The 27,242-nt window shown below is 43.2% G+C and overlaps 1 protein-coding gene across 3 annotated transcripts; it reads right to left on the bottom strand.

The window, feature by feature from the left end:
* Positions 1–42: 42 nt before the first annotated feature.
* On the bottom strand, positions 43–26,835 carry aspg (asparaginase homolog). 3 transcript variants are annotated; one of them, XM_084181448.1, is made up of 17 exons: positions 26,544–26,835; positions 19,229–19,367; positions 15,910–16,021; positions 15,477–15,602; positions 15,309–15,392; positions 11,886–12,012; positions 11,653–11,765; positions 10,454–10,639; positions 10,254–10,367; positions 9,841–9,960; positions 9,443–9,538; positions 7,618–7,781; positions 5,678–5,764; positions 5,152–5,251; positions 4,434–4,499; positions 3,791–3,814; positions 43–3,327 (listed from the first exon to the last, which is right to left on the bottom strand). In XM_084181448.1, exons 1-17 carry the CDS (start codon positions 26,818–26,820, stop codon positions 3,283–3,285), a joined length of 1,980 nt encoding a protein of 659 aa, XP_084037574.1. In that variant the 5' UTR covers positions 26,821–26,835; the 3' UTR covers positions 43–3,282. The 3 variants fall into 3 exon arrangements, with proteins under 3 accessions (XP_084037574.1, XP_084037576.1, XP_084037575.1); XM_084181450.1 differs by lacking the exon at positions 26,544–26,835 and adding an exon at positions 26,203–26,277; XM_084181449.1 differs by lacking the exon at positions 3,791–3,814.
* Between the last annotated feature and the right edge of the window lie 407 nt (positions 26,836–27,242).

The raw sequence follows: 27,242 nt of genomic DNA, 5'->3' as shown, positions 1-27,242 counted from the left end.
AGCCTGATGTTCCCCATGATTATTTCACAATACAGATTTCAATGCTGGCTACAAAAGTATTTTATTGAAGATCATGTTTTACAAATGAACTGCATTACATTCACCAGCTCTCCTAGCAACTTCTCAACCTCTTACAGCAATAAAGCGAGGTCACAGAAACTACTGGTGACTAAAAACTAAACAGAAAAAAAAAAAAAAAAAAAAAGTTTTTTATATTGTAAAACTTTAAATACACAGTACCAGTCAAAAGTTTGGACACACCTACTCATTCAAGGGTTTTTCTTTATGTTTTACTATTTTCTACATTGTAGAATAAGAGTGAAGACATCAACACTATGAAATAACACATCTGGAATCATGTAGTAACCAAAAAAGTGTTAAATATATAAACATTTTATATTTGAGATTCTTCAAATAGCCACCCCTTGCCTTGATGACAGCCTTTCACACTCTTGGCATTCTCTCAACCAGCTTCATGAGGTAGTCACCTGGAACGCATTTCAATTAACTGGTGTGCCTTGTTAAAAAATTTATTTGTGGAATTTCTTTCCTTCTTAATGCGTTTGAGCCAATCAGTTGTGTCGTGACAAAGTAGGGGTGGTATACAGAAGATAGCCCTATTTGGTAAAATACCAAGTCCATATTAGGTCAAGAGCAGCTCAAATAAGCAAAGAGAAACGACAGTCCATCATTACTTTAAAACATGAAGGTCAGTCAATACGGAAATTTCATGAACTTTGAACGTTTCTTCAAGTCGCAAACACCATCAAGCACTATGATGAAACTGGCTCTCATGAGGACCGCCACAGGAAAGGAAGACCCAGAGTTACCTCTGCTGCAGAGGATAAGTTCATTAGAGTTAACTGCACCTCAGATTGCAGCCCAAATAAATGTTTCACAGAGTTCAAGTAACAGACACATCAACATCAACTGTTCAGAGGAGACTGCATGAAAATTGCTGCAAAGAAACCACTACTAAAGGACACCAATAAGAAGAAGAGACTTGCTTGGGCCAAGAAACATGAGCAATGGACATTAGACCGGTGGAAATCTGTCCATTGGTCTGAGGCGTCCAAATTCGAAATTTTTGGTTCCAACTGCCGTGTCTTTGTGAGACACAGTAGGTGAAGAGATTATCTCCGCCTGTGTGGATTCACGGTGAAGCATGGAGGAGGTGGTGTGATGGTGCTTTGCTGGTGACACTGATTTATTTAGAATTCAAGGCACACTTAACCAGCATGGCTACCACAGCATTCTGCAGTGATACCCCATCCCATCTGGTTTGCGCTTAGTGGGACTATCATTTGTTTTTCAACAGGACAATGACCCAAAACACACCTCCAGGCTGTGTAAGGGCTATTTAACCAAGGAGAGTGATGGAGTGCTGCATCAAATAACCTGGCCTCCACAATCACCCGACCTCAACTCAGTTGAGATGGTTTGGGATGAGTTAGACCGCAGAGTGAAGGAAAAGCAGCCAACAAGTGCTAAGCATATGTGGGAACTCAAGACAGTTGAAAAAGCATTCCTCATGAAGCTGGTTGAGAGAATGCCAAGAGTGCACAAAGCTGTCATCAAGGCAAAGGGTGGCTACTTTGAAGAATGTAAAATAAAAAATATTTGGATTTGTTCAACACTTTTCTGGTTACTACATGATTCCATGTGTTATTTCATAGTTTTGAAGTCTTTACTATTATTCTACAATGTAGAAAATAGTAAAAAATAAAGAAAAACCCTTGACTGAGTAGGAGTGTCCAAACATTTGACTGGTAGCGTATGTATGTATGTATGCATGCGCATATATATATATATGAGTAAATGGACTAATGGACTTCATTAAACTTGGCAACAGCATGTAGGATTTCAAAGGCAGCTGACGATCCGGAGCTGATAAACTTGTGACAGAGGGAATGAACAGGGAACATCCTGTTGTCCAAAAACCTGTGTGCTTCAGATACATCATACATGTATACATTTAAAATCACAGAAGAGTATAAAGTTATGATACATTCTACTAAACTCAGCAAAAAAAAAGAAACGTCCTCTCACTGTCAACTGCGTTTATTTTCAGCAAACTTAACGTGTGTAAATATTTGTATGAACATAAGATTCAACTGAGACAAACTGAACAAGTTCCACAGACATGTGACTAACAGAAATTGAATAATGTGTCCCTGAACAAAGGGGGGGGTCAAAATCAAAGGTAACAGTCAGTATCTGGTGTGGCCACCAGCTGCATTAAGTACTGCAGTGCATCTCCTCCTCATGGACTGCACCAGATTTGCCAGTTCTTGCTGTGAAATGTTACCCCACTCTTTCACCAAGGCACCTGCAAGTTCCCGGACATTTCTGGGGGGAATGGCCCTAGCCCTCACCCTCCGATCCAACAGGTCCCAGACGTGCTCAATGGGATTGAGATCCGGGCTCGTCGCTGGTCATGGCAGAACAGGGGAGCTATATGACATTTGTCTCTCTGCCCAGGCTGTTAGAGTAGGGAAACCAGTAAGTACACAACTCAAACTATAGAAGACACTGTGGGTTGTAATGTCACATTGATGGGAGTAACAGCTTGTCTCTGCAAGTTGCTTTAGATAAAAGCATCTGCTAAATGACCTTTTTATCAACTATAGAGGACGCTGGGTTTGGATGCTAGGAGAGCTGTGTGGAAGCAGAATAGAGGGACGGATTGTCCTATTTCACAAACAGGAAACACCTCAGTTATCTGTACTTTCAGAAGGAGGTGGGGAATTTTTTTTATCATTCATGCAGTCTAAGTGAGACTATAAACATCTAGGCAAACAGTTATTCACACAATGATTTCCGTTTAGAATAAATGGCACTCAACGTGCGTTATGAAATGCTTAGTATGAAAGGTACAGCATTCTACCCATCAAGTGCATAGTAAAAGGTACAGCATTCTACCCTGTGCTTACAATAATCACTGATAATACTCTGATAATGCAAACAGAGCGAATTGCTTCCACATACATCGTATACTGTGGTACATACAAAACATACAGATATAGTGGTGCCCGTTCTAGCCACAGTGCATAGAAATTACTTGACATCAAATGTTGTGCTACTAGTTGTTTTACAACTACAGTTTCCCAACTGTACATGATATTATCGCAACTATATACATTGTAAATGGTTTGGATGAATCTAAATAAAATCTGTTCATCTGCAAGCTTGTGCAAATGTCTAGTGTAAGAGAGTGAAATGGAAAGGGGGAGAGAGAGTGATGGGGATGGATGGAGAGGTAAGAGCTGAGGATCTTCTTCTTCAGGATCCTTTTGGACAGGCTGAGAACTCAATGTACTCTCCATTCTGAAACACACAAGGGGAAAACTTTCTAGCAGTACTGTTCAATACAAAGAGCAGCGGTGATATCAAATTAATGCTGGCTTCGCAATCTCTGCTACTAATCCACATAATGCATCTCAGAGGAAACTTCGCCAAGCGGTCATCATACCAGACAACACAGCTTAGAGGCCATCACAGGAACAAATCACAAAAGCCAGGCTGACTACCACACTGCAAAGTTTTGTGTCACTGTCTAATCGAACTCAACCTGGCAGCCATTTTGGAAAACACCTGTTCAAGCCAGGCTACAACAAGTGATACTCATGTAGGTCATACAGAGATGCAACACATCACCATACAATGAGAGGAGACACAGGTACGACCACCAAGCACAGGAGAATCCAAAGAGCTAGCTGTGGCCATTCTACACTTACCTCAGTATTACCTCATAATCAACATGGGAAAAACACACAACCACAATATTTACCTCATCATTTTCATCAAACAGAGGCTGAAAGTAAACAAAAAAAACATGTCATTGGAACACATGGCGAAGTTGAAACTACGTCCCTATTCTGCAGCCTACATGGTTTTACTTTCAAATCTAGCCTATATGTCAAATCTAATTTATAGGCTACCTCTTGGATGCTTTCATGCCACACCATTCATTCACAAGCACGGATCGTAGTAATGTTTTAGTTGTAGTAAATAAATTGCTAATCTGATAAACATCTATACAAATTAGGTCAAATCTGTTAATACAGGGATGAGATGACACTCATTCTCATGTTGAAAAGTAAAATGGCCAAAGATGGATTACCTCATTACTTTCATCTGACTGATGCGGGGAAAAACACAAGACATAAGCGGTGACTAGGAGGTGTTTAAATGAATGGGAAATTGTAACAAGTTGAAGATAGAAAAAAAGTGGATCATACAGTGTGCTGAACTGGTTTAGGTTTGTAAGACATATCAACTGACAAAGACGGGTACAGTAAAATATTATTCACTCCGTTTGATTTCAGTGAGCTCAGGTTGGGGAGAGAAGCTCTCTGAATTGAGGCAGAGATGAACGCTGTTGGAGGAGTGCAGAGATTAACAGTAAAGCTAGATCATAGTCCAACTCTTACCTTGGCATGGTACTGGCTGACCTGGTGTAAGAACTCCATCACAACTTCATTCCCCACAGACTGAGCCTAAGAGAGAGAGGAGGAAAAGAAAACCTAATGGTCCATGTTACATAACTAGTCTGGGTTACCGTTACCCTACACATCCTTTACTATCCATGTTACATAACTAGTCTGGGTTACCGTTACCCTACACATCCTTTACTATCCATGTTACATAACTAGTCTGGGTTACCGTTACCCTACACATCCTTTACTATCCATGTTACATAACTAGTCTGGGTTACCGTTACCCTACACATCCTTTACTATCCATGTTACATAACTAGTCTGGGTTACCGTTACCCTACACATCCTTTACTATCCATGTTACATAACTAGTCTGGGTTACCGTTACCCTACACATCCTTTACTATCCATGTTACATAACTAGTCTGGGTTACCGTTACCCTACACATCCTTTACTATCCATGTTACATAACTAGTCTGGGTTACCGTTACCCTACACATCCTTTACTATCCATGTTACATAACTAGTCTGGGTTACCGTTACCCTACACATCCTTTACTATCCATGTTACATAACTAGTCTGGGTTACCGTTACCCTACACATCCTTTACTATCCATGTTACATAACTAGTCTGGGTTACCTTTACCCTACACATCCTTTACTATCCATGTTTGTAAGTTGGAGAGAGGCTCCCAGTCCCAAACACTCACCACCTCCATCGGCGTCTGCCCGTCGTAGCCTGGCATGTCCAGGTCTCCCCCGGCCAGGTGCCACATCTCCAGGCCCTCGATGTCAGCATTGGCTGCCAGACTGCATCACACCACCAGTTAATTCATTGGGAGGGTTCATATTCAAGAGGTTTCATGATAAAGGGACTAAAAAGCAACCAGATATCTACAGTAATAACATCAGGTTTTATGGTATAATCTTAGACTAACCACACTACTTGATTCTGAATAGGACTATGAGTATGCTTGTTTGCTTCCAGAGGCAAAGGCCTTGCTCCAGTAACAGACAAAATCTATATTTTCTAAAAGTGAGGATATCAGCCAAACAGAGCAATTCAGGGTTCTATGGTGGTTATGTTTGGATGCTGCAGAGGTCCGAAGCTGTGTGGTCAGAGAGCATTCCAAGTGTTTACTTAAGACAACTGGGACAACTGGTCGTACCTGCACAAACTATGCAGGATGAGTCTTTGGGCAATGCATGTGTGAGAAAGTGCTGTGTGCTTCTCACCTGCACAGCTCTGAACCGGCATCCTCCAGCTCATCCATGGAGAAATGGGCTCCTGTCTTTCTCAGCAGCTTCACCACCTCTTTGTGTCTGGATGGACAGACACACACGCATAGATATGACCGACCCTTCTCAAATACAGATGCTATACAGTGTACTAGAATCAAGGTGAAAACAACATCACAAAGTGTGAGTCAGAATTCAACTGAAACCATTAGGTGGAACACTACTGATCCATTGTTTGAGGTATGATTTATTATGACTGTAATGTGCATTAGTCATATTTCTAGTTTTCAGAGTATCTGCTGACAGTGACCGGTTATGGCACTGTGACTGGGTGCTAAACGAGTATGGACAAGTTCCAGTTAACCACCCACGCATGGAGTCTTAACAGAACGTCTCAGCAGCTCCAATGAAACAATACACAATGGTGGGGGCAAAAGGCAGCGCCAACTTGGCACACTCCTCAAACACAGACATTTCTAAAGATGGCCAGAACCAGGGACATAGAATTTAAACTAAGAACATCTGTGAAATGTTTAAGAGGTTAAATGCACACACTACGTTGGGAGTTGGTCATGCACATTTAGCTCTACTTTGAGATAAGGTTTGGCTGTAAAGACAGTGGCAAAACAAGGCTAATGTATTTCCAGTCCTTTAGTTAGAGACTAGTCACAGTTTATTTACATTTTTACATTTTAGTCATTTAGTAGACGCTCTTATCCAGAGCGACTTACAGTTAGTGAGTGCATCATTTTTTTTTTATACTGGCCCCCGTGGGAAACGAACCCACAACCCTGGCGTTGCAAGCGCCATGCTCTACCAACTGAGCTACAGGGGAACCTATCATCAATTAAACTGAGGACAGGCGGGTAAGACTGGTTCAAGACACTCCACTCAGTTTCACTCCTTATTTGGTCATCAGGAAGGAGCGATAGGTGGCTATTGAAATGTGGTTTAAACTTAAAATGGCATAAAGCCCCCTCCCAAAAAAAAATGTATCCATCAATTGTTCTTTATTGCAAGTACTGTAACTGTTCCAAAATGGAAGATATTGCATTATCACAGAGACTTAGTGATTTTGACTGTGTAAGAGAGCCAGAATGGGACATTGCTATTTCCCCAAGCAGACAGGTGTCTGAGGTGAATTATGCTACCAGGTTGAAAGTCCCACTCTGCAACCCTCTGCCCTTCAGTACCAAGTCAACATGGGCATGCCTGTGCCTGCCCTGCCAACGGTTTACAGCCACCTTTCTCAGTGCTCTCACACACACTTGTGTATTTCTCCTTGAGGCACCCACAGCATGATACTTAAGACTGCAGCCTTGAATGTCTTACTCTCCCCAAGCGATGAGCACACGGCAATGTCAATGAATGATAAAAAAAACATGAAAATTACAGTTTTGGGTAAATATAAATACTGGCTATTGGCAGATTACAATTAGCAGCTAATTATTGTGGTGGCCTCTAAACTCCATCAGAACTCCTCTAGTTTCAACCCCCATCTGAGAGCCCCAGTAGCAGTCCTCCCCTCCTGGATATGATAGTCATTTAGCAGGCCCAGACTCCCTGCCTCAGACACTGTAATGACCTGCAGTCTAACTGCCTAATGTTTGTACACCATTCCCTCTAAAGACTGCCATGGAAATATAAGGAGGTTGTTAATGGCCACTGGTGGATTTCAAATGCCCCACTTAATTATGTGTGAATGAGATCATTACTGTGTGATGCACACCCCCCTCCCTGGGCAGATAGAAGTCAGTTAGAATTGGCTACTGGGGGCTTGAATCATAAGGGATGGGTGAACATCTACTGTAGAGGCAAAGCATTTAAGGACATATAATACTCCATTTCCCCAACTCCATCCCTCTATTCCTCAATGCCGCTCAGCCCCCCCAAAATGTAAAGCTCTTGTCTTGGCCCACATGTTAGCTCAATCCTACCTGAAGCGCACAGCATTGCGCAGGGGTGTGTCCCCATAGCGATCTTTGGCATAGACAGTGGCGCCCTGGCCCAGTAGATACTGCACCACATTGAGGTGGCCCTCACAGGTAGCGACGTGCAGAGGGGTGCGTCCATCATAGTCCCCCAGACTTAGGTTACTGCCCTGATGACAAGAAACACATCTCATACTGTATATTACAGTGCCATGGTAACACTGTATTATAAAAACAGTATTGAAGTATTAATCCCATGTAGTGAATGTTGCGCCACACTGACCTGGTGCACATCTTTCTGAACGGTGACAGTCATCTCGAAATGATCAATCATTTCATTTAAAGCGTAGCCAACCCATTCCTCTATTCATACGGAATTATAAACTGGGTGGTTCGAGCCCTGAATGCTGATTGGCTAACAGCTGTAGTATATCAGACCGTATACCACAGGTATGAAAATAAAACATTTATTTTTACTGCTCTAATTACATCGGTAACCAGGTTATAATAGCAATAAGGCACCTTGGGGTTTGTGACATATGGCCAATATACCACGGCTAACGGCTGTGTCCAAGCACTCTGCGTTGAGTCGTGCATAAGAACAGCCCTTAGCTGTGGTATCTTAGCCATATACCTCACCCCCTCAGGCCTTTGTGCTTAAATATACCCCCTATAAAATAAGCTAAATTCCCAAATAAGTGGGTTATTGAACATTTAATTGACTGGAAACACTAGGCAAATCCTTCTCATGTCAAAAGTTCACTGCAAAGCAAGCCATATCAAAATCAATCATTACATCTAACACAGTATGACTACTGAGTTTACTGTCTGCCATTTGATGAAGCTCAGCAGGTATCTTTGGTATGCACTGCACTGACCGGTTCAACCAACTGTAGCATGGGACTGAGGGAGTAACACAAGCACACACGTCTCTTTCACCCTATACACTGATGATGTTCTGGGTCAATTTGACCCAATACACTAAATTCAGTAAGTACATAAATACATGATTTTAACCTCCAAACATGGATTTTCAGTAGTTGAGGATGTCCTCTTTCATATGCTCTTTTTGCTAAGTTGATTGACCAAACTATTCAAAATGTAGAGCCAAATGTTTGATATATATACCAAAGTCATAAATCATATTGACATTTTAAGCTCAATTTTAGCCAAACTGACATCTCTGTCCGTCGGCCTCTGAACATCACAGGGAAAACATACTTATATTCTTGTGATAGTCATGGTTAGACCTTTACTGCACAAAACATGTTTTTTTGGCTCTAGCACGAAGGTCAAATACAGAGTTTTTGTTTTGTTTTACAAGTTCATTAACCCTACCTAGAGGACTAGATGAGGGGTCATGGTGAAGAAATTAAGTTAAATAGTATTTCAGTGTCGTTAAACTCACTACTCGGTCAAATTGACCCGCATCATAAGGGTCTGGTAAAAGAAGTCTTCTTTTCACCAAGCAGGCTAGCAGAACACGTTCTTCAGAGAGGATCCAGAATAGATAGAACTGGTATTTAACATTGGACGTTGAGAGTAATTCAGGCTACTAGGCATCTATCTGCATTGAGCCAGTGAATGTAGCAGAACCAGTCAGGTCATCATAACATATGTGACGTTCATGGTACAGTGCAAAGTCTGTGGTATCAGTATGGAAACGTGTCTTATAACACACAAACATATGGTTTGAACTGTCCTACAGTCCTGTCATCATGCCGTTAGAACAGGGGTTTTCTTCTCCCCCCCCTTATAGTATTTGAGGTCAGTTGTTGCAGTGATTATTTTTACTAACAGACATGGTTGTATTTATGTAAATGTTCCTCACCATCTCCTTTATGGCATCCAAGGCCTCCACGTCTCCTATCTTAGAAGCGGCACAAGCTAAGGTGGGGGTCAGAGCATCCCGGACGGCTTCTAGCTCCTGGAAACATTAGCAGAAAAACCATCAGGTGTCATGCCAATACAAAGACTGAGAATCAGTAGAGGAATGCTTTATGTAACGTGTCGTAAGGTGACGCTGATAAAAATACACTATAAAGTTGGATTTACCACTTTGGAAAAAACCCTACCGCTGGGCATTTGTACTTCAATGGGAGCTCTGTCCCGTCAGATTAGCCAGAGGCCGATGAAAACCTGTTAGGTGGAAAGTAACCCTGCAGTCTCAGTGGTGGTGACAGTGTGTGTGAGATGTGTGGGAAGTGGCCGGCGGTGCGGTGGCCTCACCTCCTTACAGCTGATGCTCAGGGACTTGGCGATGACCTGGATGAAGCGACTGTCGCTCAGAGTGAGCTTGGCCCCCTGCAGGTCAGCGATCATCTCCCCCCGCAGGTTCTGACTCAGCATCTGGACAAGTACAACAGAGACAACAAAGGACAGATAACACACAAACACAGTCAACACAGACAAGCATGATCAAGGATTACACCATCATGTCACTATGACCTTTATCCGCATGTGAATAATCTCTGCCATCTATTGCCGTTAACATTCTTGTGATATTTTCTTCTTTAAAATAGGACTAACACAGGTGTCACTCTAAAGTTCAGCCTAGGGTTGACATTTGCTTCAAAAGCTTTTCTACAAGGGGCCTACAAAGTGTAGTGAGGTAATGAGTGCGTTTAGACTGGGACTCCTACCTTTCTTTTGGCCTCTATACTGAGGTCCATCCTGGCCAGCACGTAGGACAGCTTGCACAGGGCAGCCTCAGGAGTCATGTCACAGCCTGCCACCAGCCCTGCGTCACTCAGGGCCTGAGGGGACCAGGAAGACATGTTAACACACATCCATCCACATCATGTGCACTCTCCCACTCCCACTGAACAGTGTTCTGGGCTACCTTTCCAGTGGCGTACGATGTGGTGACAGAACCCCTCAGACACTGGGTGCAGTTGACAATGATCACGCCCCTCTCTGTGGCATTCTGGAACACCTCAAGCAGGTCAGCACGGTTGTCAGGGGCGTTTCCACTACCATACGTCTCCAGGACGATGCCCTCCATGGGCGCCTGCAGGAAGGACTTCACCTGCACACCCACAGAGACAGACAGAGCGAGAGAGAGATGAGCGGCCATTTCAGTCTGGCTTGTGGACAAAGGAGGAGTGTACGGAGCTAGGATCGGGTTTAACAACCGGCCCAGACCCCTCCCCCCTCAGACCATCTGGTGCCTATGCCACCCGGGTTGTCTCTCAGTCTCAAGGTGATTCACTGGCTCTAGGAGACCTCTTTACAACACCAGCCATAGCATCTGGAGAGGAGATGGCTCAAATGGCCAGGCAGGGGGAACCATTAACTTCAAGGTGTTCAGAGACAGCATCATTTCATCTGGCAACGGACCATAGATCTACCTTGTGGAGGGAGGGAATCATAGCAAGAGCTGGGCATGGCCCGATATCTTCCATTGGATTTCGGATCATGCGGCTAGCTAGCCAGAAATGTGTGCGACACAGAATCCCAAATAAACCCCATGCTGGCAGAGACCGTGGAAGGCAGAGGAGAGCCTGAAGCATAATCAAAGAAGCAGATAATAAAATCAGATTAACAAAGCATCATGGCCAGCGTCGGCAGAGGGACCAGATTGAGACAGTAAAGCCATCCTCCCCTCAGTCTGTAGCGAGGGAGGCGTATCTAAGTGTTTAAGTATCTGTGCCAAGCCGCTCGTCTTTAGTGGGTAATTGGACATGCCCCATAACCCAGTCTCATTTTTCACTGGGCTAAACGCTGCTGGCAGCCCCAAAGCAGCTCCCGGCTGTATGCAGACCACTTGGAACGCCCACACGATGCTGGCTCGTCAGAAAACACAGTAGGACCTGCATGAGAGGATTCACGACAACAGAGCTATAATGAAGAGTTTTCGATAAATATGGCCCCAAATGGCTGTTCTGATTGAGTCTTTCTACAATAGGGCATTACTCTTTCACTATTACAGTATATCAGAAGTAGGAAGACAGTGATGTAATGATGTGGTTGAAGGGGCAACAGGCACAGGGCAGAGCCACTATCCACCCCTTCTCACCCCCACCCTGGGAAGCCTCTTACGGTAACTGCAGTGATGCCTGGGAAGAGTCTCAGCAGACCCACGTTACGGTTCATCTGAGTGCTCACTCTGAACCGTGCGGTCGTGTTCGCTCTCCACACAGTGTCCCAGTTAACTACAGGGGAGAGAGAAAGAGTTCAGTGAAAACATCCATCTATCGGCCACATCAAAGATTTGACTTGATATAGATATGAACACATAACAGGTCAGACACCGTATTATACCACTTGATTACTTTTAATGTCCACTTCAGCGTTGGCCAGAGGAGCCAGGTTAGGAGAGTTGAAGGCATTGAAACTCTCAGCATCCACCTTGGTCACACGGTTCCCCCGGTACAGATTGTGGTGGAAATACAGACAAACCTAGAGACATAGATGGAGAATGAATGAAACCTCATAAGACATCATTCTTAAGCATATACACTGAACAAAAATATAAATGCAACATGTAAAGTGTTGGTCCCATGTTTCATGAGCTGAAATAAAAGATCCCAGAAATGTTCCATATGCACAAAAAGCTTATTTCTTTCAAATGTTGTGCACAAATTTGTTTACATCCCTGTTACTGAGCATTTCTCCTGTGACAAGATAATCCATCCACCTGACAGGTGTGGCATATCAAGAAGCTGATTAAACAGCATGATCATTACACAGGTGCACCTTGTGCTGGGGACACAAGGCCACTAAAATGTGCAGTTTTGTCACAACAATGCCACAGATGTCTCACGTTGAGGGAGTGTGCAATTGACATGCTGACTGCAGGAATGTCCTACACAGCTGTTGCCAGAGAATTGAATGTTCATTTCTCTACCATAATGTCGTTTTAGAGAATTTGGCAGTACTACCAATCGGCCTCACAACTGCAGACCACATGTATGGCGTTGTGTGGGCGAGCGGTTTGCTGATGTCAACATTGTGAACAGAGTGCCCCATTGTGGAGGTGGGGTTATGGTTTGGGCAGGCAGGCAGGCATAAGCTATGGACAACTAACAAAATACAATTGTGTTCATGTCAATTTGAATGCACAGAGATACCATGACGAGAACCTGAGGCCCATTGTCGTGCCATTCAGCTGTGCCATTCAGGCACGTCTTGTTTTTTTATTTAACCTGCGGCACTCCAGAACAGGGTTGCCTACCCCTGTACTAGTGGTATAGTATATACACTGAGTGTACAAAACAAGGTGTCGAAAGTGTTCCACAGGGATGCTGGCCCATTGACGCCAATGCTTCCTACAGTTGTGTCAAGTTGGCTGGATGTAGGTGGTGGACCATTCTTGATACACACGGGTAATTGTTGAGTGTAAAATACACAGCAGCGTTGCAGTTCGCCTGGCACCTACTACCATACCTCGATCCAAGGCACTTTGTCTTGCCCGTTCACCCTCTGAATGGCACACACACAATCCATGTCTCAAGGCTTAAAAATGATTCTTTAACCATCTCCTCGCCTTCATCTACACTGATCGGCGTCAATAAGGGATCATAGCTTCACCTGGTCAGTCTGTCATGGAAAGAGCGTGTTCTTAATGTTTTGTACACTCAGTGTACACTCCCTTCAACAGTCACAATGCTAAGGTAAATTAGAGCCTGGCCATTGTGTGCTATTGATTTAACAGAGCATATGACAGACCCATTGATAAAACAATTACAAATCACATTTTCCTAATTTCTTCATTTAAAATGTATCATTCCATCTTTATCGATAGCAGCACATTCTCTACAGTCGTGGTCAAAAGTTTTGAGAATAACACAATTATTGGTCTTCACAAAGTTCGCTGCTTCAGTGTTATGAGATATCTTTGTCAGATGTTACTATGGTATACTGAAGTATAATTACAAGCATTCCATAAGTGTCAAAGGCTTTTATTGACAATTACATTAAGTTTATGCAAAGAGTCAATATTTGCAGTGTTGACCCTTCTTTTTCAAGACCTCTGCAATCCGCCCTGGCACGCTGTCAATTAACTTCAGGGCCACATCCTGACTGATGGCAGCCCATTCTTGGATAATCAATGCTTGGAGTTTGTCAGAATTTGTGGGTTTTTGTTTGTCCACCACCCTCTTGAGGATCGACCACAAGTTCTCAATGGGATTAAGGTCTGGGGAGTTTCCTGGCCATGGACCCAAAATGTTGATGTTTTGTTCCCAGAGCCACTTAGTTATCATGCTGGAAAAGGCATTGTTCTTCACCAAACTGTTCTTGGATGGTTGGGAAAAGTTGCTCTCGGAGGATGTGTTGGTACCATTCTTTATTCATGGCTGTGTTCTTAGGCAAAATTGTGAGTGAGCCCACTCCCTTGGCTGAGAAGCAACCTCACACATGAATGGTCTCAGGATGTTTTACTGTTGGCATAACACAGGACTGATGGTAGCGCTCACCTAGTCTTCTCCGGACAAGCTTTTTTCCAGATGCCCCAAACAATCGGAAAGGGGATTGATCAGAGAAAATGACTTTACCCCAATCCTCAGCAGTCCAATCCCTGTACCTTTTGCAGAATATCAGTCTGTCCCTGATGTTTTTCCTGGAGAGAAGTGGCTTCCTCGCTGCCCTTCTTGACACCAGGCCATCCTCCAAAAGTCTTCGCCTCACTGTGCGTGCAGATGCACTCACACCTGCCTGCTGCCATTCCTGAGCAAGCTCTGCACTGGTGGTGCCCCGATCCCGCAGTTGAATCAACTTTAGGAGACGGTCCTGGCGCTTGCTGGACTTTCTTGGGCGCCCTGACGCCTTCTTCACAACAATTGAACCTCTCTCCTTGAAGTTCTTGATGATCCGATAAATGGTTGATTTAGGTGCAATCTTACTAGCAGCAATATCCTTGCCTGTGAAGCCCTTTTTGTGCAAAGCAATGATGACGGCACGTGTTTCCTTGCAGGTAACCATGGTTAACAGAGGAAGAACAATGATTTCAAGCACCACCCTCCTTTTAAAGCTTCCAGTCTGTTATTCTAACTCAATCAGCATGACAGCGTGATCTCCAGCCTTGTCCTCATCAACACTCTCACCTGTGTTAACGAGAGAATCACTGACATGATGTCAGCTGGTCCTTTTGTGGCAGGGCTGAAATGCAGTGGACATTTTTGGGGGGGATTAAGTTCATTTTCATGGCAAAGAGGGACTTTGCAATTAATTGCAATTCATCTGATCACTCTTCATGACATTCTGGAGAATATGCAAATTGCCATCATCAAAACTGAGGCAGCAGACTTTGTGAAAATTAGTATTTGTGTCATTCTCAAAACTTTTGACCACGACTATAGATACAGCATTATATAAAGGTCCCAGAGAGTGTGTACATTTGTTATTCTGTGACTCTTAAAAGACAAACACGCTTTGACAACTCTGAAGTCTCATCTGGCAGTTTCAGGTCCTGTATTGCGACACTCACACATTCATGCTTTACTGAACAGTCTTGTTAGACAAGTGGTTTAAGGCTTTTGGTGCCTATTGTCTGTCAACACAGTTCACCCTCACATCTTTATCAATCAGGGAGGAAATTGCCAGTCGTATCACCTTATTACCATAGCAGGCTAAAAAGTTTGACACACGTCAACAGCATGGACAATAGTATGAACACACATTCAAGTGCAGGTGACATGCAGGCAGCTGTATGTGTGAGTGCTGCTCCAAGAAGTGTCCCTCCCTCCTCTACTCACCTCAGGAATGACAAACTGACCGGCGATCAGCAGCGCCCCCAACAGGTTGTCTCTTCCATCGTTCCTCATCTCATAGATCGGCACCTGCAAGAGGTCAAACAACAACATTTCACCCTTCTGTTATCTTATCTTTATGAAGCAGTTTAGCTGTAAGGATGGCAGGTGTACCTGGGAGCCGGTGAGGATGACAGGCTTCCCCAGGTTCTCACACATGAAGGACAGAGCAGATGCTGTGTAGGCCATGGTGTCAGTGCCGTGGAGGATGACAAAACCGTCATACTTCTCATAGTGTTTCTGGAACCAAGAGACAAAGAGAACAGGATCAAACTTGAATCAAAGTTCCAAGGTCAAAATGTATAGCCTACATCTTGCCACAGGCTACTTGAAATAAGTACTGTATTCATTACAAAAGCTCCAGTACAGTACATTTACATAAACGGAAAGGGACAACTGGCTTTTACTTCAGTGAATGACTTGAGATTGTTCTGTTATCGCAATAGATTGTGTTTTCATAATGCATGTGCTTATGCAAATGGTTAAAGTCAGGGTTATGGTTAATGTTAGAGTGAAGAGCAAGATAAACAATGACAACACCAAGTACCTCAATGTCCTTCCCAATTGTAGCCCAGTCATCTGTGGTCATATTGCAAGAGTCCAGCAAGGGGCTGTACTCTAAAACAGTGTACACTATCCTCTTATTTTGTTTACACAGCCTGGGAAAAGACAAGTTGAGTCACAATCATCCTATAATAACCAAATCTACAGAAAACACACCCAAAGAAACTCTGTGCATCTACAACAGGGCAGACAGTTTACATAGAGACACATAAACAATCAAGGTTAAGCAAATGCGGCAATTACATTTTTTAAAAAGGAAATCCCTTTAGGGGTGTAGAGACACCCCTCTTTTTTTGTCTTGGTTGTTCTGTTTACTTTACAAACTCATTAAGGCTTGGACCCGGTTCTGTTTACATGAGGAAAAGGCTGAGGATAAAGGAAGGAAAAGAGTGAGACAAGCCTATCCTACTTTATGAAGCGAGACAAAGTCTATTTGGTTGGGCCTTCTGTTTCAGCAGCAGGGTGCCCAAACCAGTTCCAAAGCGCTGGGTGTGAATTATGGACGTATGATGAGGGAGGGGGCCACTCCCTGGGAAGGCTACGACGTTGTATGAGGAGTTACTAATTTGCGGGCATTCTGAGGGGTAAGGGGTGCCTTTTGGGAGTATGTGGGGGGGGGGGGTTGAAAAGGTGTGGGTTCATGTTTTAGCGAGACCCCATGTTCTAATTAGACAGGGGCAGCTCATCCTGGCCTCCCATGCATATTAATGTGTCCTCTAGATGGAGATAACGTTGGCGTCCCGTGTTCTCCTGCTAGCGCTCTAATAAGAGATTGTGCCTGGGCTAAAGCAGCTGTGCAAAGACTTTCCCCTTAATCTCCCTTTTTAAGACACGGGACAGGACACTGGAGGGCAGGGGTGGGGTACAAACCATCCCCTTGTTGGGGGTTCAATAGAACAGCAGGGGCAGTAGCGAGCTCACCCCTCAGCACCTAACCAGAGGCCTAAAGACACCACCCTAATTAGCCCTGGCTCCACACACAATCCTCAAACATATGTTGTTGATAATCTTAAACTGATAGTGCCGCTGGAAACAATATTCAAGTCACCAATTATTAATTTATCTCCTGGTGTAGCCGACGGTGTGGCAGGGAAATCGGTATTAGAATATCGAGGGTGGTCCTGTGGCCTAGCCTGCTGATGAGGACCAGAGTGGTGGGAGGGGAGAAGGGCAAATGGGAGGTTGGGGTAAAGGATTCCCACAGACTCTCACTACTGCTTTTCACTCAGCTGTTCAATAAATCAATTTCCTACGCCACACCATGTAAAAAATTCAAGCAATGTTAGGATATAATGATATTAGCTTTGCCAATGTTATTTCAAGTCCACTGCACATGCTCACTGCAAAGCATAATAAACAAAACAAAAACCAAATAACTCAGGCATTAGGGACATTTATTAGCAATGTTTGGTGACAGCTAGTATGTGTTAATCAACATTAACTTGAACCCACAAAAAGGAACATAATGATGGTAATAATGAAAATGAACCTTAGAGAAGCAAGGAGGATGATGGAATCAACTACTGAAATTACAATGAAAACTTAATGAGACTGATAAATTAGTCTGTGGGACGGAAGCTGAATCCATACTTCCTACGAATCTCCTGTGAGACTGTTGAAGCGATGAGGGGGTGAGGAGTAGAGGGCTAGGGAGGTGACATATGGAAGTCCTCCAAACAAACATTACCATGATCCAAGCAGGCACAGTGCCACCAGCCCCCCATCACACACACAGTCTCATTCAGACTAGCTTTAAAAAAAATAGCGTGCTTGTGTTGTTCTCTTATCTGTCCCCTATAACCCAGACCCACCCTGCCCCCTCCAGTCTCTATATCTGTGGTCCTGAGCTGCTCTGAGTGGGTTTGAGGTGGAGGGGCTGATTGTCTGTGTAGAGATTAGCGTGCAGTCAGGCAGGGTCGCCCCCACTGCCCCCGGCATCGCAGGCCCAGAAAGGAGAGGAGGTTGCTGAGAGGGATTTGGCCTGGGCTCAGGCAACCTCCATTTGGAGGGGCGATAGCCGGCTCCCCTTGGATCCGACCTGCCAGAACCACATTCAGCAGAGGGCACGCACTGAGACCCAGACTACAGGAATCAAACACGCTCAACAGAGATGAACCTCGCTCTCTGCCAGCGTGACACCAGCAACCCCTCGCAGGTCTATTCTCCCTCTCTGGCAACAGCAAAACTCCTGGGGTTGCTACTGTAACATTACACAAACGTTATGACAACTCGACTGTGCTGTACTGTTTTTAGCTAGACATGAACCAATGAGATTAGCTCCCTCCAGCAGGAGCGAGGCGAGGTATCTGAAGAGAGGGAATAAGGGTAGAACATCAGAAAGGCGTGAACACCGCTACTGAAATGCTGCAGCACAACTCCCTGCAGGTGTGTGCTCCTATGATCACTCGCTGACAGGTCCACACAGACAACAACAGCAAACTATTTCTACCAGGCGGGACGGATACAGAGGATTCAAACCACACAGCTTAGCGTAGCGTAGCGCAGGCACACAGCATGCTACCAGTACTACAGGACCCTTTTGATAGTTCATCAGCGTGGTGTGTCGGCATCCTGTCAAAACAACACACAGTTTTAGAGTGACATGTTCCCAGGCATGCAGGGAATATAAACGTGTGTATGATATCCCCAGCCAAGCATTGTATATCCTGTAGGCCAACTGCTATGGAGATGTCATAGTGAACAGATTTTGGGGGAGGATTTCAACCGTTATCCTGACATGATATGCACTAGAATATGTTGCTATTCAAGGAGCCTTTGAAAAAGCCTGTATGCCTTGTAGGTTGAAAAAGCCCTGAAATAAAAGCTGTCGGTCTTGTGTTTGAATTTGACAGTCAAATTAAGCAGTTATTCTAATCTATTAAGTGCAATCCACACTCATCTCCTGTGTAAAGAAATGGTAAGGGCGTGAACAATGTATCGGTAGTACCGGTAGGTTGAGGTCCCCTTCACAAGACCAGGTATAGCCTAACTACTACTACTCTATTAGAATTTTATCATAATCTGTATCTAACTCCAAGCTCGCCATCTGAAGTTTGTCAGTCAAATAGCACAAGGTTGCGTTAGTCTAAATCTACAGTGATGATGTGGTCCATGGATAGTCATCTTTTCACAGTTTGAATGATTGTACTTAGACTGTACAATAAAGTAAACCGTGTCAACATTTAACTCCAGCCTATATATTAATAACAGCAAAGGCAAAGTAAAAAGAAAGAGAATAAACAGAAATAGGGCTAGAAGGCTGCAGAGGATTCCTGGAGAGGTGGGGTGTATGGGTGACTTACGGCAGGACCAGGGTGTTCTCCTGTGGGCCACTCGTGCTGTAGTAGTCGTACATACGGGTCTGCAGGGCATACTGCTCATCATGGAGGTTGGGAAGCTTTCGTAGTGCCTTCACAAACACATTAGGCTCTGGGGACAGCACTGTGGATGAGAGAGAAGAAGGTGTTGCCATTAAAGTACAGAGCAACAGAACTAATCAGTCAGAGTTCAGGTAGGGTGAGCCCAATAATAGCCTACATAGATCTGAGTGTGGTGTTAATCTTGAAAAGAGGGTAGCAGTACGCAACATTTTGGAGTGTTCAGATAGCATATTCCTATGTAGAACCCACGCTCGCTCTGACATGTAGAATAAGGTTTCACGTCACCTCTATTCGTGGCATTTCTATCTGCAACTGTATGAAAGACTATTGAGAGTAAATATCAGTTCATCATAGGAGAGCTGTAGCTCCACCCACCGGTGATGTGGAGCACAGCATACTGGGCGATCTCTAACTGAGGAGAAGGAAGTAACTAGAGAAAGTCCACAAGCCGTGATAGGTTCCAGCCATCTCCTGTGATTACCTTTAGTTAGTGTTTAGCCAAGGCCGGTGTGCGTCCTTCAGAAATAACAACACACAAACTCTTGGTTAACACAACTGTCAGGCCATACACTGTGCTGTGCCATTACTGCTCTGTGAATTAGCTTCATTAAACAACCTCAACTGGAATCATACCGGTCTGTCATCTGTGCCCTTACAAGCACCTGGGAGAGAACACATAGTGCTAGGTAAAACCTAACCCTACAGAATATACAGTCCACCAAGTCCTCAACTACAGCAACGTTCGATAACGTTTGGCTACCAAATGTGGCCCAGGTTTACCATTCCCAGTAAATCATGCCTTGTATTATACTCAGCCCTAGTGGCGAACTTGAGAATCACATCAATATAAAAAGTAGGCTGTTTAGAATACAGTTCTAATCATTAATGTATTGGGAAATGTCTTATATAACTCATAATAGGTCAACAGCCCACCAGAATATGCTAAACCAAGGACAGAGCCTGGGTCTTCAGTGGTAAAATCAGTTACCAGTGAGTGCTTATTTCCAGAAATTAGTCTCCAAGTAGCCTGAGTGGGAGAAGGCTGCAGGGAACACTGATACATGACTGCTCATGTGTTTCAAATGGGAGAGATCAGGGACGGCAGTTGAGAGGAGTGAAACCTGAGTCCAAGCCACTGGAACGAACTGGCTGACTAAAATTAGGACCTGTGAAAATTGGACCACCAGCCATTGGTTAGATGGATTGCATAAAGACACATCTTGGGACTTCCAAACAGAACCTTTGGAATGGTGTAAAACCAGTAGACCTAGAAACTATGGCCATGTTACTTATGGTCTAGTGTTTACTCCAAGTACCATAGTGGATACTGAATGAAATGAGAAGGGCTGGTTAGCCTAGAGATATCATTCAGCAAACATTTGATCCAAAGCACAGTTAACACATTCCCTTGGCCCACGAAGGAATCTTTCCAGGAAATTAATTATACAGGAAACAGTAGCCTTCAGTGTTCCTCAAGATTCCGTTTTAAGATCCCTCCCTCTCTCCCCTTTCACTGCTATGCGGACAACACACATCTGTACAGTTCAATGAAATATGGTGAAGCCCCAAAATTGCCTACCCTGGAAGCGTGTGTTTCAGACATAAGGAAGAGGATGGCGGCAAATGTTTTACTTTTAAACTCTGACAAATCAGAGATGCTAGTTGTAGGTCCCAAGAAACAAAGAGATCTGCTGTTTGATCTGACAATTAAATATTGATGGTTGTACAGTCATCTCAAATAAAACTGAAGGACCTCGGCATTACTCTGGACCCTGAGCTCTCTTTTGACAAAAATATCAAGAATATTTAAAGGGCAGCTTTTTTCCATTTTAGTAACACTGCAAACATCTGAAACCTTTTATCTAAAAATTATGCAGAAAAGCTAACCCATGCTTTTGTCACTTCTAGATTAGACTACTGCAATTCTCTACTCTCCGGCTATACGAATAAAGCACTAAATAAACGTCTGTTAGTGCTAAATACAGCTGCTAGAATCTTGACTAGAACTGAAAAATATTAGATCATATTACTCCAGTGCTAGCCTCTCTACAGTCGTGGTCAAAAGTTGAGAATGACACAAGTATTGGCCTTCAAAGTTTGCTGCTTCAGTGTTTTTATATATTTTTGTCAGATGTTACACTGAAGTATACTTACAAGCATTCCATAAGTGTCAAAGGCTTTTATTGACAATTACATTAAGTTTATGCAAAGAGTCAATATTTGCAGTGTTGACCCTTCTTTTTCAAGACCTCTGCAATCCGCCCTGGCACGCTGTCAATTAACTTCAGGCCCACATCCTGACTGATGGCAGCCCATTCTTGGATAATCAATGCTTGGAGTTTGTCAGAATTTGTGGGTTTTTGTTTGTCCACCACCCTCTTGAGGATCGACCACAAGTTCTCAATGGGATTAAGGTCTGGGGAGTTTCCTGGCCATGGACCCAAAATGTTGATGTTTTGTTCCCCGAGCCACTTAGTTATCACTTTTGCCTTATGGCAAGGTGCTCCATCATGCTGGAAAAGGCATTGTTCTTCACCAAACTGTTCTTGGATGGTTGGGAAAAGTTGCTCTCGGAGGATGTGTTGGTACCATTCTTTATTCATGGCTGTGTTCTTAGGCAAAATTGTGAGTGAGCCCACTCCCTTGGCTGAGAAGCAACCTCACATGAATGGTCTCAGGATGCTTTACTGTTGGCATAACACAGGACTGATGGTAGCGCTCACCTTGTCTTCTCCGGACAAGCTTTTTTCCAGATGCCCCAAACAATCGGAAAGGGGATTGATCAGAGAAAATGACTTTACCCCAATCCTCAGCAGTCCAATCCCTGTACCTTATGCTGAATATCAGTCTGTCCCTGATGTTTTTCCTGGAGAGAAGTGGCTTCCTCGCTGCCCTTCTTGACACCAGGCCATCCTCCAAAAGTCTTCGCCTCACTGTGCGTGCAGATGCACTCACACCTGCCTGCTGCCATTCCTGAGCAAGCTCTGCACTGGTGGTGCCCTGATCCCGCAGTTGAATCAACTTTAGGAGACGGTCCTGGCACTTGCTGGACTTTCTTGGGCGCCCTGACGCCTTCTTCACAACAATTGAACCTCTCTCCTTGAAGTTCTTGATGATCCGATAAATGGTTGATTTAGGTGCAATCTTACTAGCAGCAATATCCTTGCCTGTGAAGCCCTTTTTGGGCAAAGCAATGGTGACTGCATGTGTTTCCTTGCAGGTAACCATGGTTAACAGAGGAAGAACAATGATTTCAAGCATCACCCTCCTTTTAAAGCTTCCAGTCTGTTATTCTAACTCAATCAGCATGACAGAGTGATCTCCAGCCTTGTCCTCGTCAACACTCTCACCTGTGTTAACAAGAGAATCACTGACATGTCAGCTGGTCCTTTTGTGGCAGGGCTGAAGTGCAGTGGAAATGTTTTTGGGGGATTAAGTTCATTTTCATGGCAAAGAGGGACTTTGCAATTAATTGCAATTCATCTGATCACTCTTCATAACATTCTGGAGTATATGCAAATTGCCATCATAAAAACTGAGGCAGCAGACTTTGTGAAAATTAATATTTGTGTCATTCTCAAAACTGGCTTCCTGTTAAGGCTAGGGCTGATTTCAAGATTTTACTGCTAACATGGACGTTCTCCTACCCATCTCTCCGATTTGGCCCTGCAGTACATACCTACACATACGTTCACAAGATGCAGGCCTCCTTATTGTCCGTAGAATTTCTAAGCAAACAGCTTGAGGCAGGGCTTTCTCCTATAGTGCTACTTTTTTATGGAATGGTCTGCCTATCCATGTGAGACGCAGACTGTCTCAACCTTTTAAGCCTTTACTTCCCACTGCACTTGATACATTTATGAAATTGCTTATTCCAGTTAATAATAAGCATGCACCCATTAAGAAAATGACTGTAAAAACGGTTAAATCCCAGTGGATTGATGAGGAATTTTAAAATGGTATGGTTGAGAGAGATGAGGCAAAAGGAATGGCAAATAAGTCTGGCTGCTCAACCGATTGGCAAACGTATTGCAAATTGAGAAATCATGTGATTAAACTGAATAAAAATAAGAAAATACACTATGAAACAAAGAAATGACATAAAGAATGATAGCGCACCTTAAATGACATTTTGGGAAAAATGGCAAACTCAGCTCCATCATTCATTGAATCAGATGGCTCATTCATCACAAAACCAACTGATATTGACAACTACTTAAATAATTTTTTCATTGGCAAGATTAGCAAACTTAGGCATGACATGCCAGCAACAATTGCTGACACTACACATCCAAGTATATCTGACCAAATTATGAAAGAGAAGCATTGTAAATTTGAATTCCGTAAAGTGAGTGAGGAAGAGGTGAAAAAACTATTGTTGTCTATCAACAATGACAAGCCACCGGGGTCTGACAACTTGGATGGAAAATTACTGAGGATAATAGCGGATGATATTGCCACTCCTATTTGCCATATGTTCAATTTAAGCCTACTAGAATGTGTGTGCCCTCAGGCTTGGAGGGAAGCAAAAGTCATTCCGCTACCTAAGAATAGTAAAGCCCCCTTTACTGGCTCAAATAGCCAACCAATTAGCCTGTTACCAACCCTTAGTAAACTACTGGAAATTGTGTTTACCAGATACAACACCATTTTACAGTAAATAAATTGACAACAAACTAATCAGCATGCTTTTAGAGAAGGACATTCAACAATCACAGAACTTACACAAATGACTGATGATTGGCTGAGAGAAATTGATGATAAAAAAGATTGTAGTGGCTGTTTTGTTAGACTTCAATGCGGCTTTTGACATTATTGATCATAGTCTGCTGCTGGAAAAACGTATGTGTTATGGCTTTACTCCACCTGCTATATTGTTGATACAGAGTTACCTGTCTAACAGAACACAGGGGACGTTCTTTCATGGAAGCCTCTCCAACATAATCCAGGTAGAATCAGGAATTCCTCAGGGCAGCTGTCTAGGCCGATTACTTTTTTCAATCTTTACTAATGACATGCCACTGGCTTTGAGTAAAGCCAGAGTGTCTATGTATGCGGATGACACTATACATGTCAGCTACTACAGCGACTGAAATGACTGCAACACTTAAAGAGATGCAGTTAGTTTTAGAGTGGGTGGCAAGGAATAAGTTAGTCCTAAATATTTCTAAAACTAAAAGCATTGTATTTGGGACAAATCATTTACTAAATCCTAAACCTCAACTAAATCTTGTAATAAATAATTTGAAAATTGAGCAAGTTGTGGTGACTAAACTGCTTGGAGTAACCCTGGATTTTAAAATGTCATGGTCAAAACATATTGATCCAACAGTAGCGAAGATGGGGAGAGGTATGGCCATAATAAAGCGCTGCTCTACATTCTTAACAACACTATTAACAAGGTAGGTCCCACAGGCCCTAGTTTTGTCACACTTACTGTTCAGTTGTGTGGTCAGGTGCAACAAAAAAAGGACTTGGCTCAGAACAGTGCAGCGCGGCTGGCACTTGGATGTACACAAAGAGCTAATATTAATAATATGCATGTCAATCTCTCCTGGCTCAAACTGGAGGAGAGATTGACTTCATCACTACTTGTATTTATGAGCGGTCTGTTTGAACTACTGGCACACAGCTCAGACACCGATGCATACACCACAAGATATGCCACCAGAGGTCTCTTCACAGTCCCAAAGTCCAGAACAGACTATGGGAGGAGCACAGTACTACACTACCGGTCAAAAGTTTTAGAACACCTGCACATTCAAGGGTTTTTCTATATTTTGACTATTTTCTACATTGTAGAATCATAGTAAAGACATCAAAACTATGAAATAACAGATATGGAATCATGTAACCCAAAAAGAGTTAAACAAAAAAAAAAAATTATATATGAGATTCTTCAAATAACCACCCTTTGCCTTGATGACAGCTTTGCACATTTGTGTTATTTCATAGTTTATGTCTTCACTATTATTCTACAATGTAGAAAATAGTAAAAATAAAAGAAAAACCCTTGAATGAGTAGGTGTTCTAAAACATTTGACAGGTAGTGTACATAGAGCCATGAATACATGGAAATCTATTTCACATCAAGTAACTGATGCAAGTAGTCAAATTAGATTTAAAAACATTTTTAAAAACACCTTACGGAAGAACGGGGACTGTGAAGCAACACAAACATAGGCACAGACACATGCATAGACACACGATAACATACGCACTATACACACGTACACTTGGATTTTGTACTGTTGATATGTGGTAGTGGTGGAGTAGGGGCCTAAGGGCACACAGTGTGTTGTGAAATCTGTGAATGTATTGTAATGTTTTTAAAATTGTATGAACTGCCTTAATTTTGCTGGACACCAGGAAGAGTAGCTGCTGCCTTGGCAGCAGCTAATGGGGATCCATAATAAATACAAATACAGGGATTTGATATTTCCCTCTCTCGAAAAGATGGGCAGATAAAAGTTTCAGTGTTATATCGCAAATGTAATTATTTTTGTAAGGGGGTGTGGATGAAAGCTCCTGATTCATCTAACCTTTTCCTCGAATTCATATTCAAGACTGCCAAAGGTTTGTGGTGAACACTATCATTTAGGTAAACTGTGACTGATTGGACAGTTAACCAGTACTGAAGCATGCAATACCTTTGGTTGTCTTGTACCCTTAACAAACATTATATTATGAAACTGAGTCCTGCTGTTGACTGATCTTGTACGTCATAGCTAGTTATTCATTAGCTGCAAATTATTTCTAATAAAAATCTGCCCTCCGACCATCCGTGGCTGAATCTAGTTGATAATCCCTGTTCTACAGGTAGATAATTACGTCTAAGTGTTTCCTTGATACAATTTACAAAGCAAGAGAAACAGCAGTTACATTTGACAACTCACAAGACGCGAACCCTGCGTGCCAGCGTTGTATTCATTACGGCTTGCAACCGAAAGTTGACCGTTTAAGAACCAAACAGAAGGAGTAAACTGAATTTGACCAATAGAAACTCGTTTTCGTTGCAAACGTTTTCCGTTTGGAGTAAACGGTTTCTGTTGTAACAGACGAAACATTTTGCAACAAAATCGGTGTAATGAATACACCCCTGGTAAACTGCGACTGTAGCTAGCAAGTTTCCTCCATCAATGTGTTGCATCAACACAGCATCATTCAAATCAAATAAATGTACTTTGTTTGGGCAACAACAAATACATTCTAAAAGTCCCGGTCCAAAACTCTTTACCGTTATTATGGTACATCATCCCGATTGTTCCTCCGGTGTTGATGACCAATACCCGCGCTTCACCACAGGGGCTCACATTCAGAGACTCAACACTGCTGCTCGACAACATCCTTCGTCGACCTGGCTGTGCCACATTGCTCCGGTGAACAGAAGACTGCGATTTCAACACATCAGACTGATCAAGTTGGCTCAACCTTGAATGAGACAAAGCTCTAGCGAGAGAGGTCATTTCTGAAGCTGGAGATAGACATGAGGTAGACTTTTGACATTCCGCCATTATTACTAGACAGCTGGTGAGGGGGAGTGCATTTCAAACCAAGGGATGTTCTTAAAGTGACAGACCGCTACCAATGACAGAGGGTCCTGTGAAGTGCCAAAACGCAATTCACAGAGAAACCTAGCTATATCAAAACTGTAATGTTACTAATCTGCTTGATTTTATTATAAACCTAAGCAAACATAATGATTCACAATGAATGAATATTGCCCAAAATGTTTTTCCAAGTTAAAACAATGCACATGCAATGCAACGATGAGAGTTAAACTGAGACTCAACAGAAGGAGCAAGTCCATGCTGTAGTGTAGAGGACATACATTTACATTTTAGTCATTTAGCAGACGCTCTTATCCAGAGCGACTTACAGGAGCAATTAGGGTTAAGTGCCTTGCTCAAGGGCACATCGACAGATTTTTCACCTA

This window comes from Coregonus lavaretus, assembly GCF_964263955.1.
Source record: "Coregonus lavaretus genome assembly, chromosome: 18".
In the NCBI taxonomy this organism is placed as follows: Eukaryota; Metazoa; Chordata; class Actinopteri; order Salmoniformes; family Salmonidae; genus Coregonus; species Coregonus lavaretus.
The sequence above is the reverse complement of the archived record's forward strand: the minus strand, read 5'-3'. Positions and strand labels throughout refer to the sequence as shown.

Bases quoted from the DNA above. Each gene is read 5' to 3' on its own strand.
- aspg (XM_084181448.1), bottom strand. From the start codon at position 26,820: ATGGCGGAATGTCAAAAGTCTACCTCATGTCTATCTCCAGCTTCAGAA. The intron at 12,013-15,308 runs GTGAGTAGAGGA...CTATGTCTCTAG, and splicing joins GTCAGTTTGTCATTCCTGAG to GTTTGTCTGTATTTCCACCA. The intron at 5,765-7,617 runs GTAGGATTGAGC...CTGTCCATCCAG, and splicing joins CGCAATGCTGTGCGCTTCAG to ACACAAAGAGGTGGTGAAGC.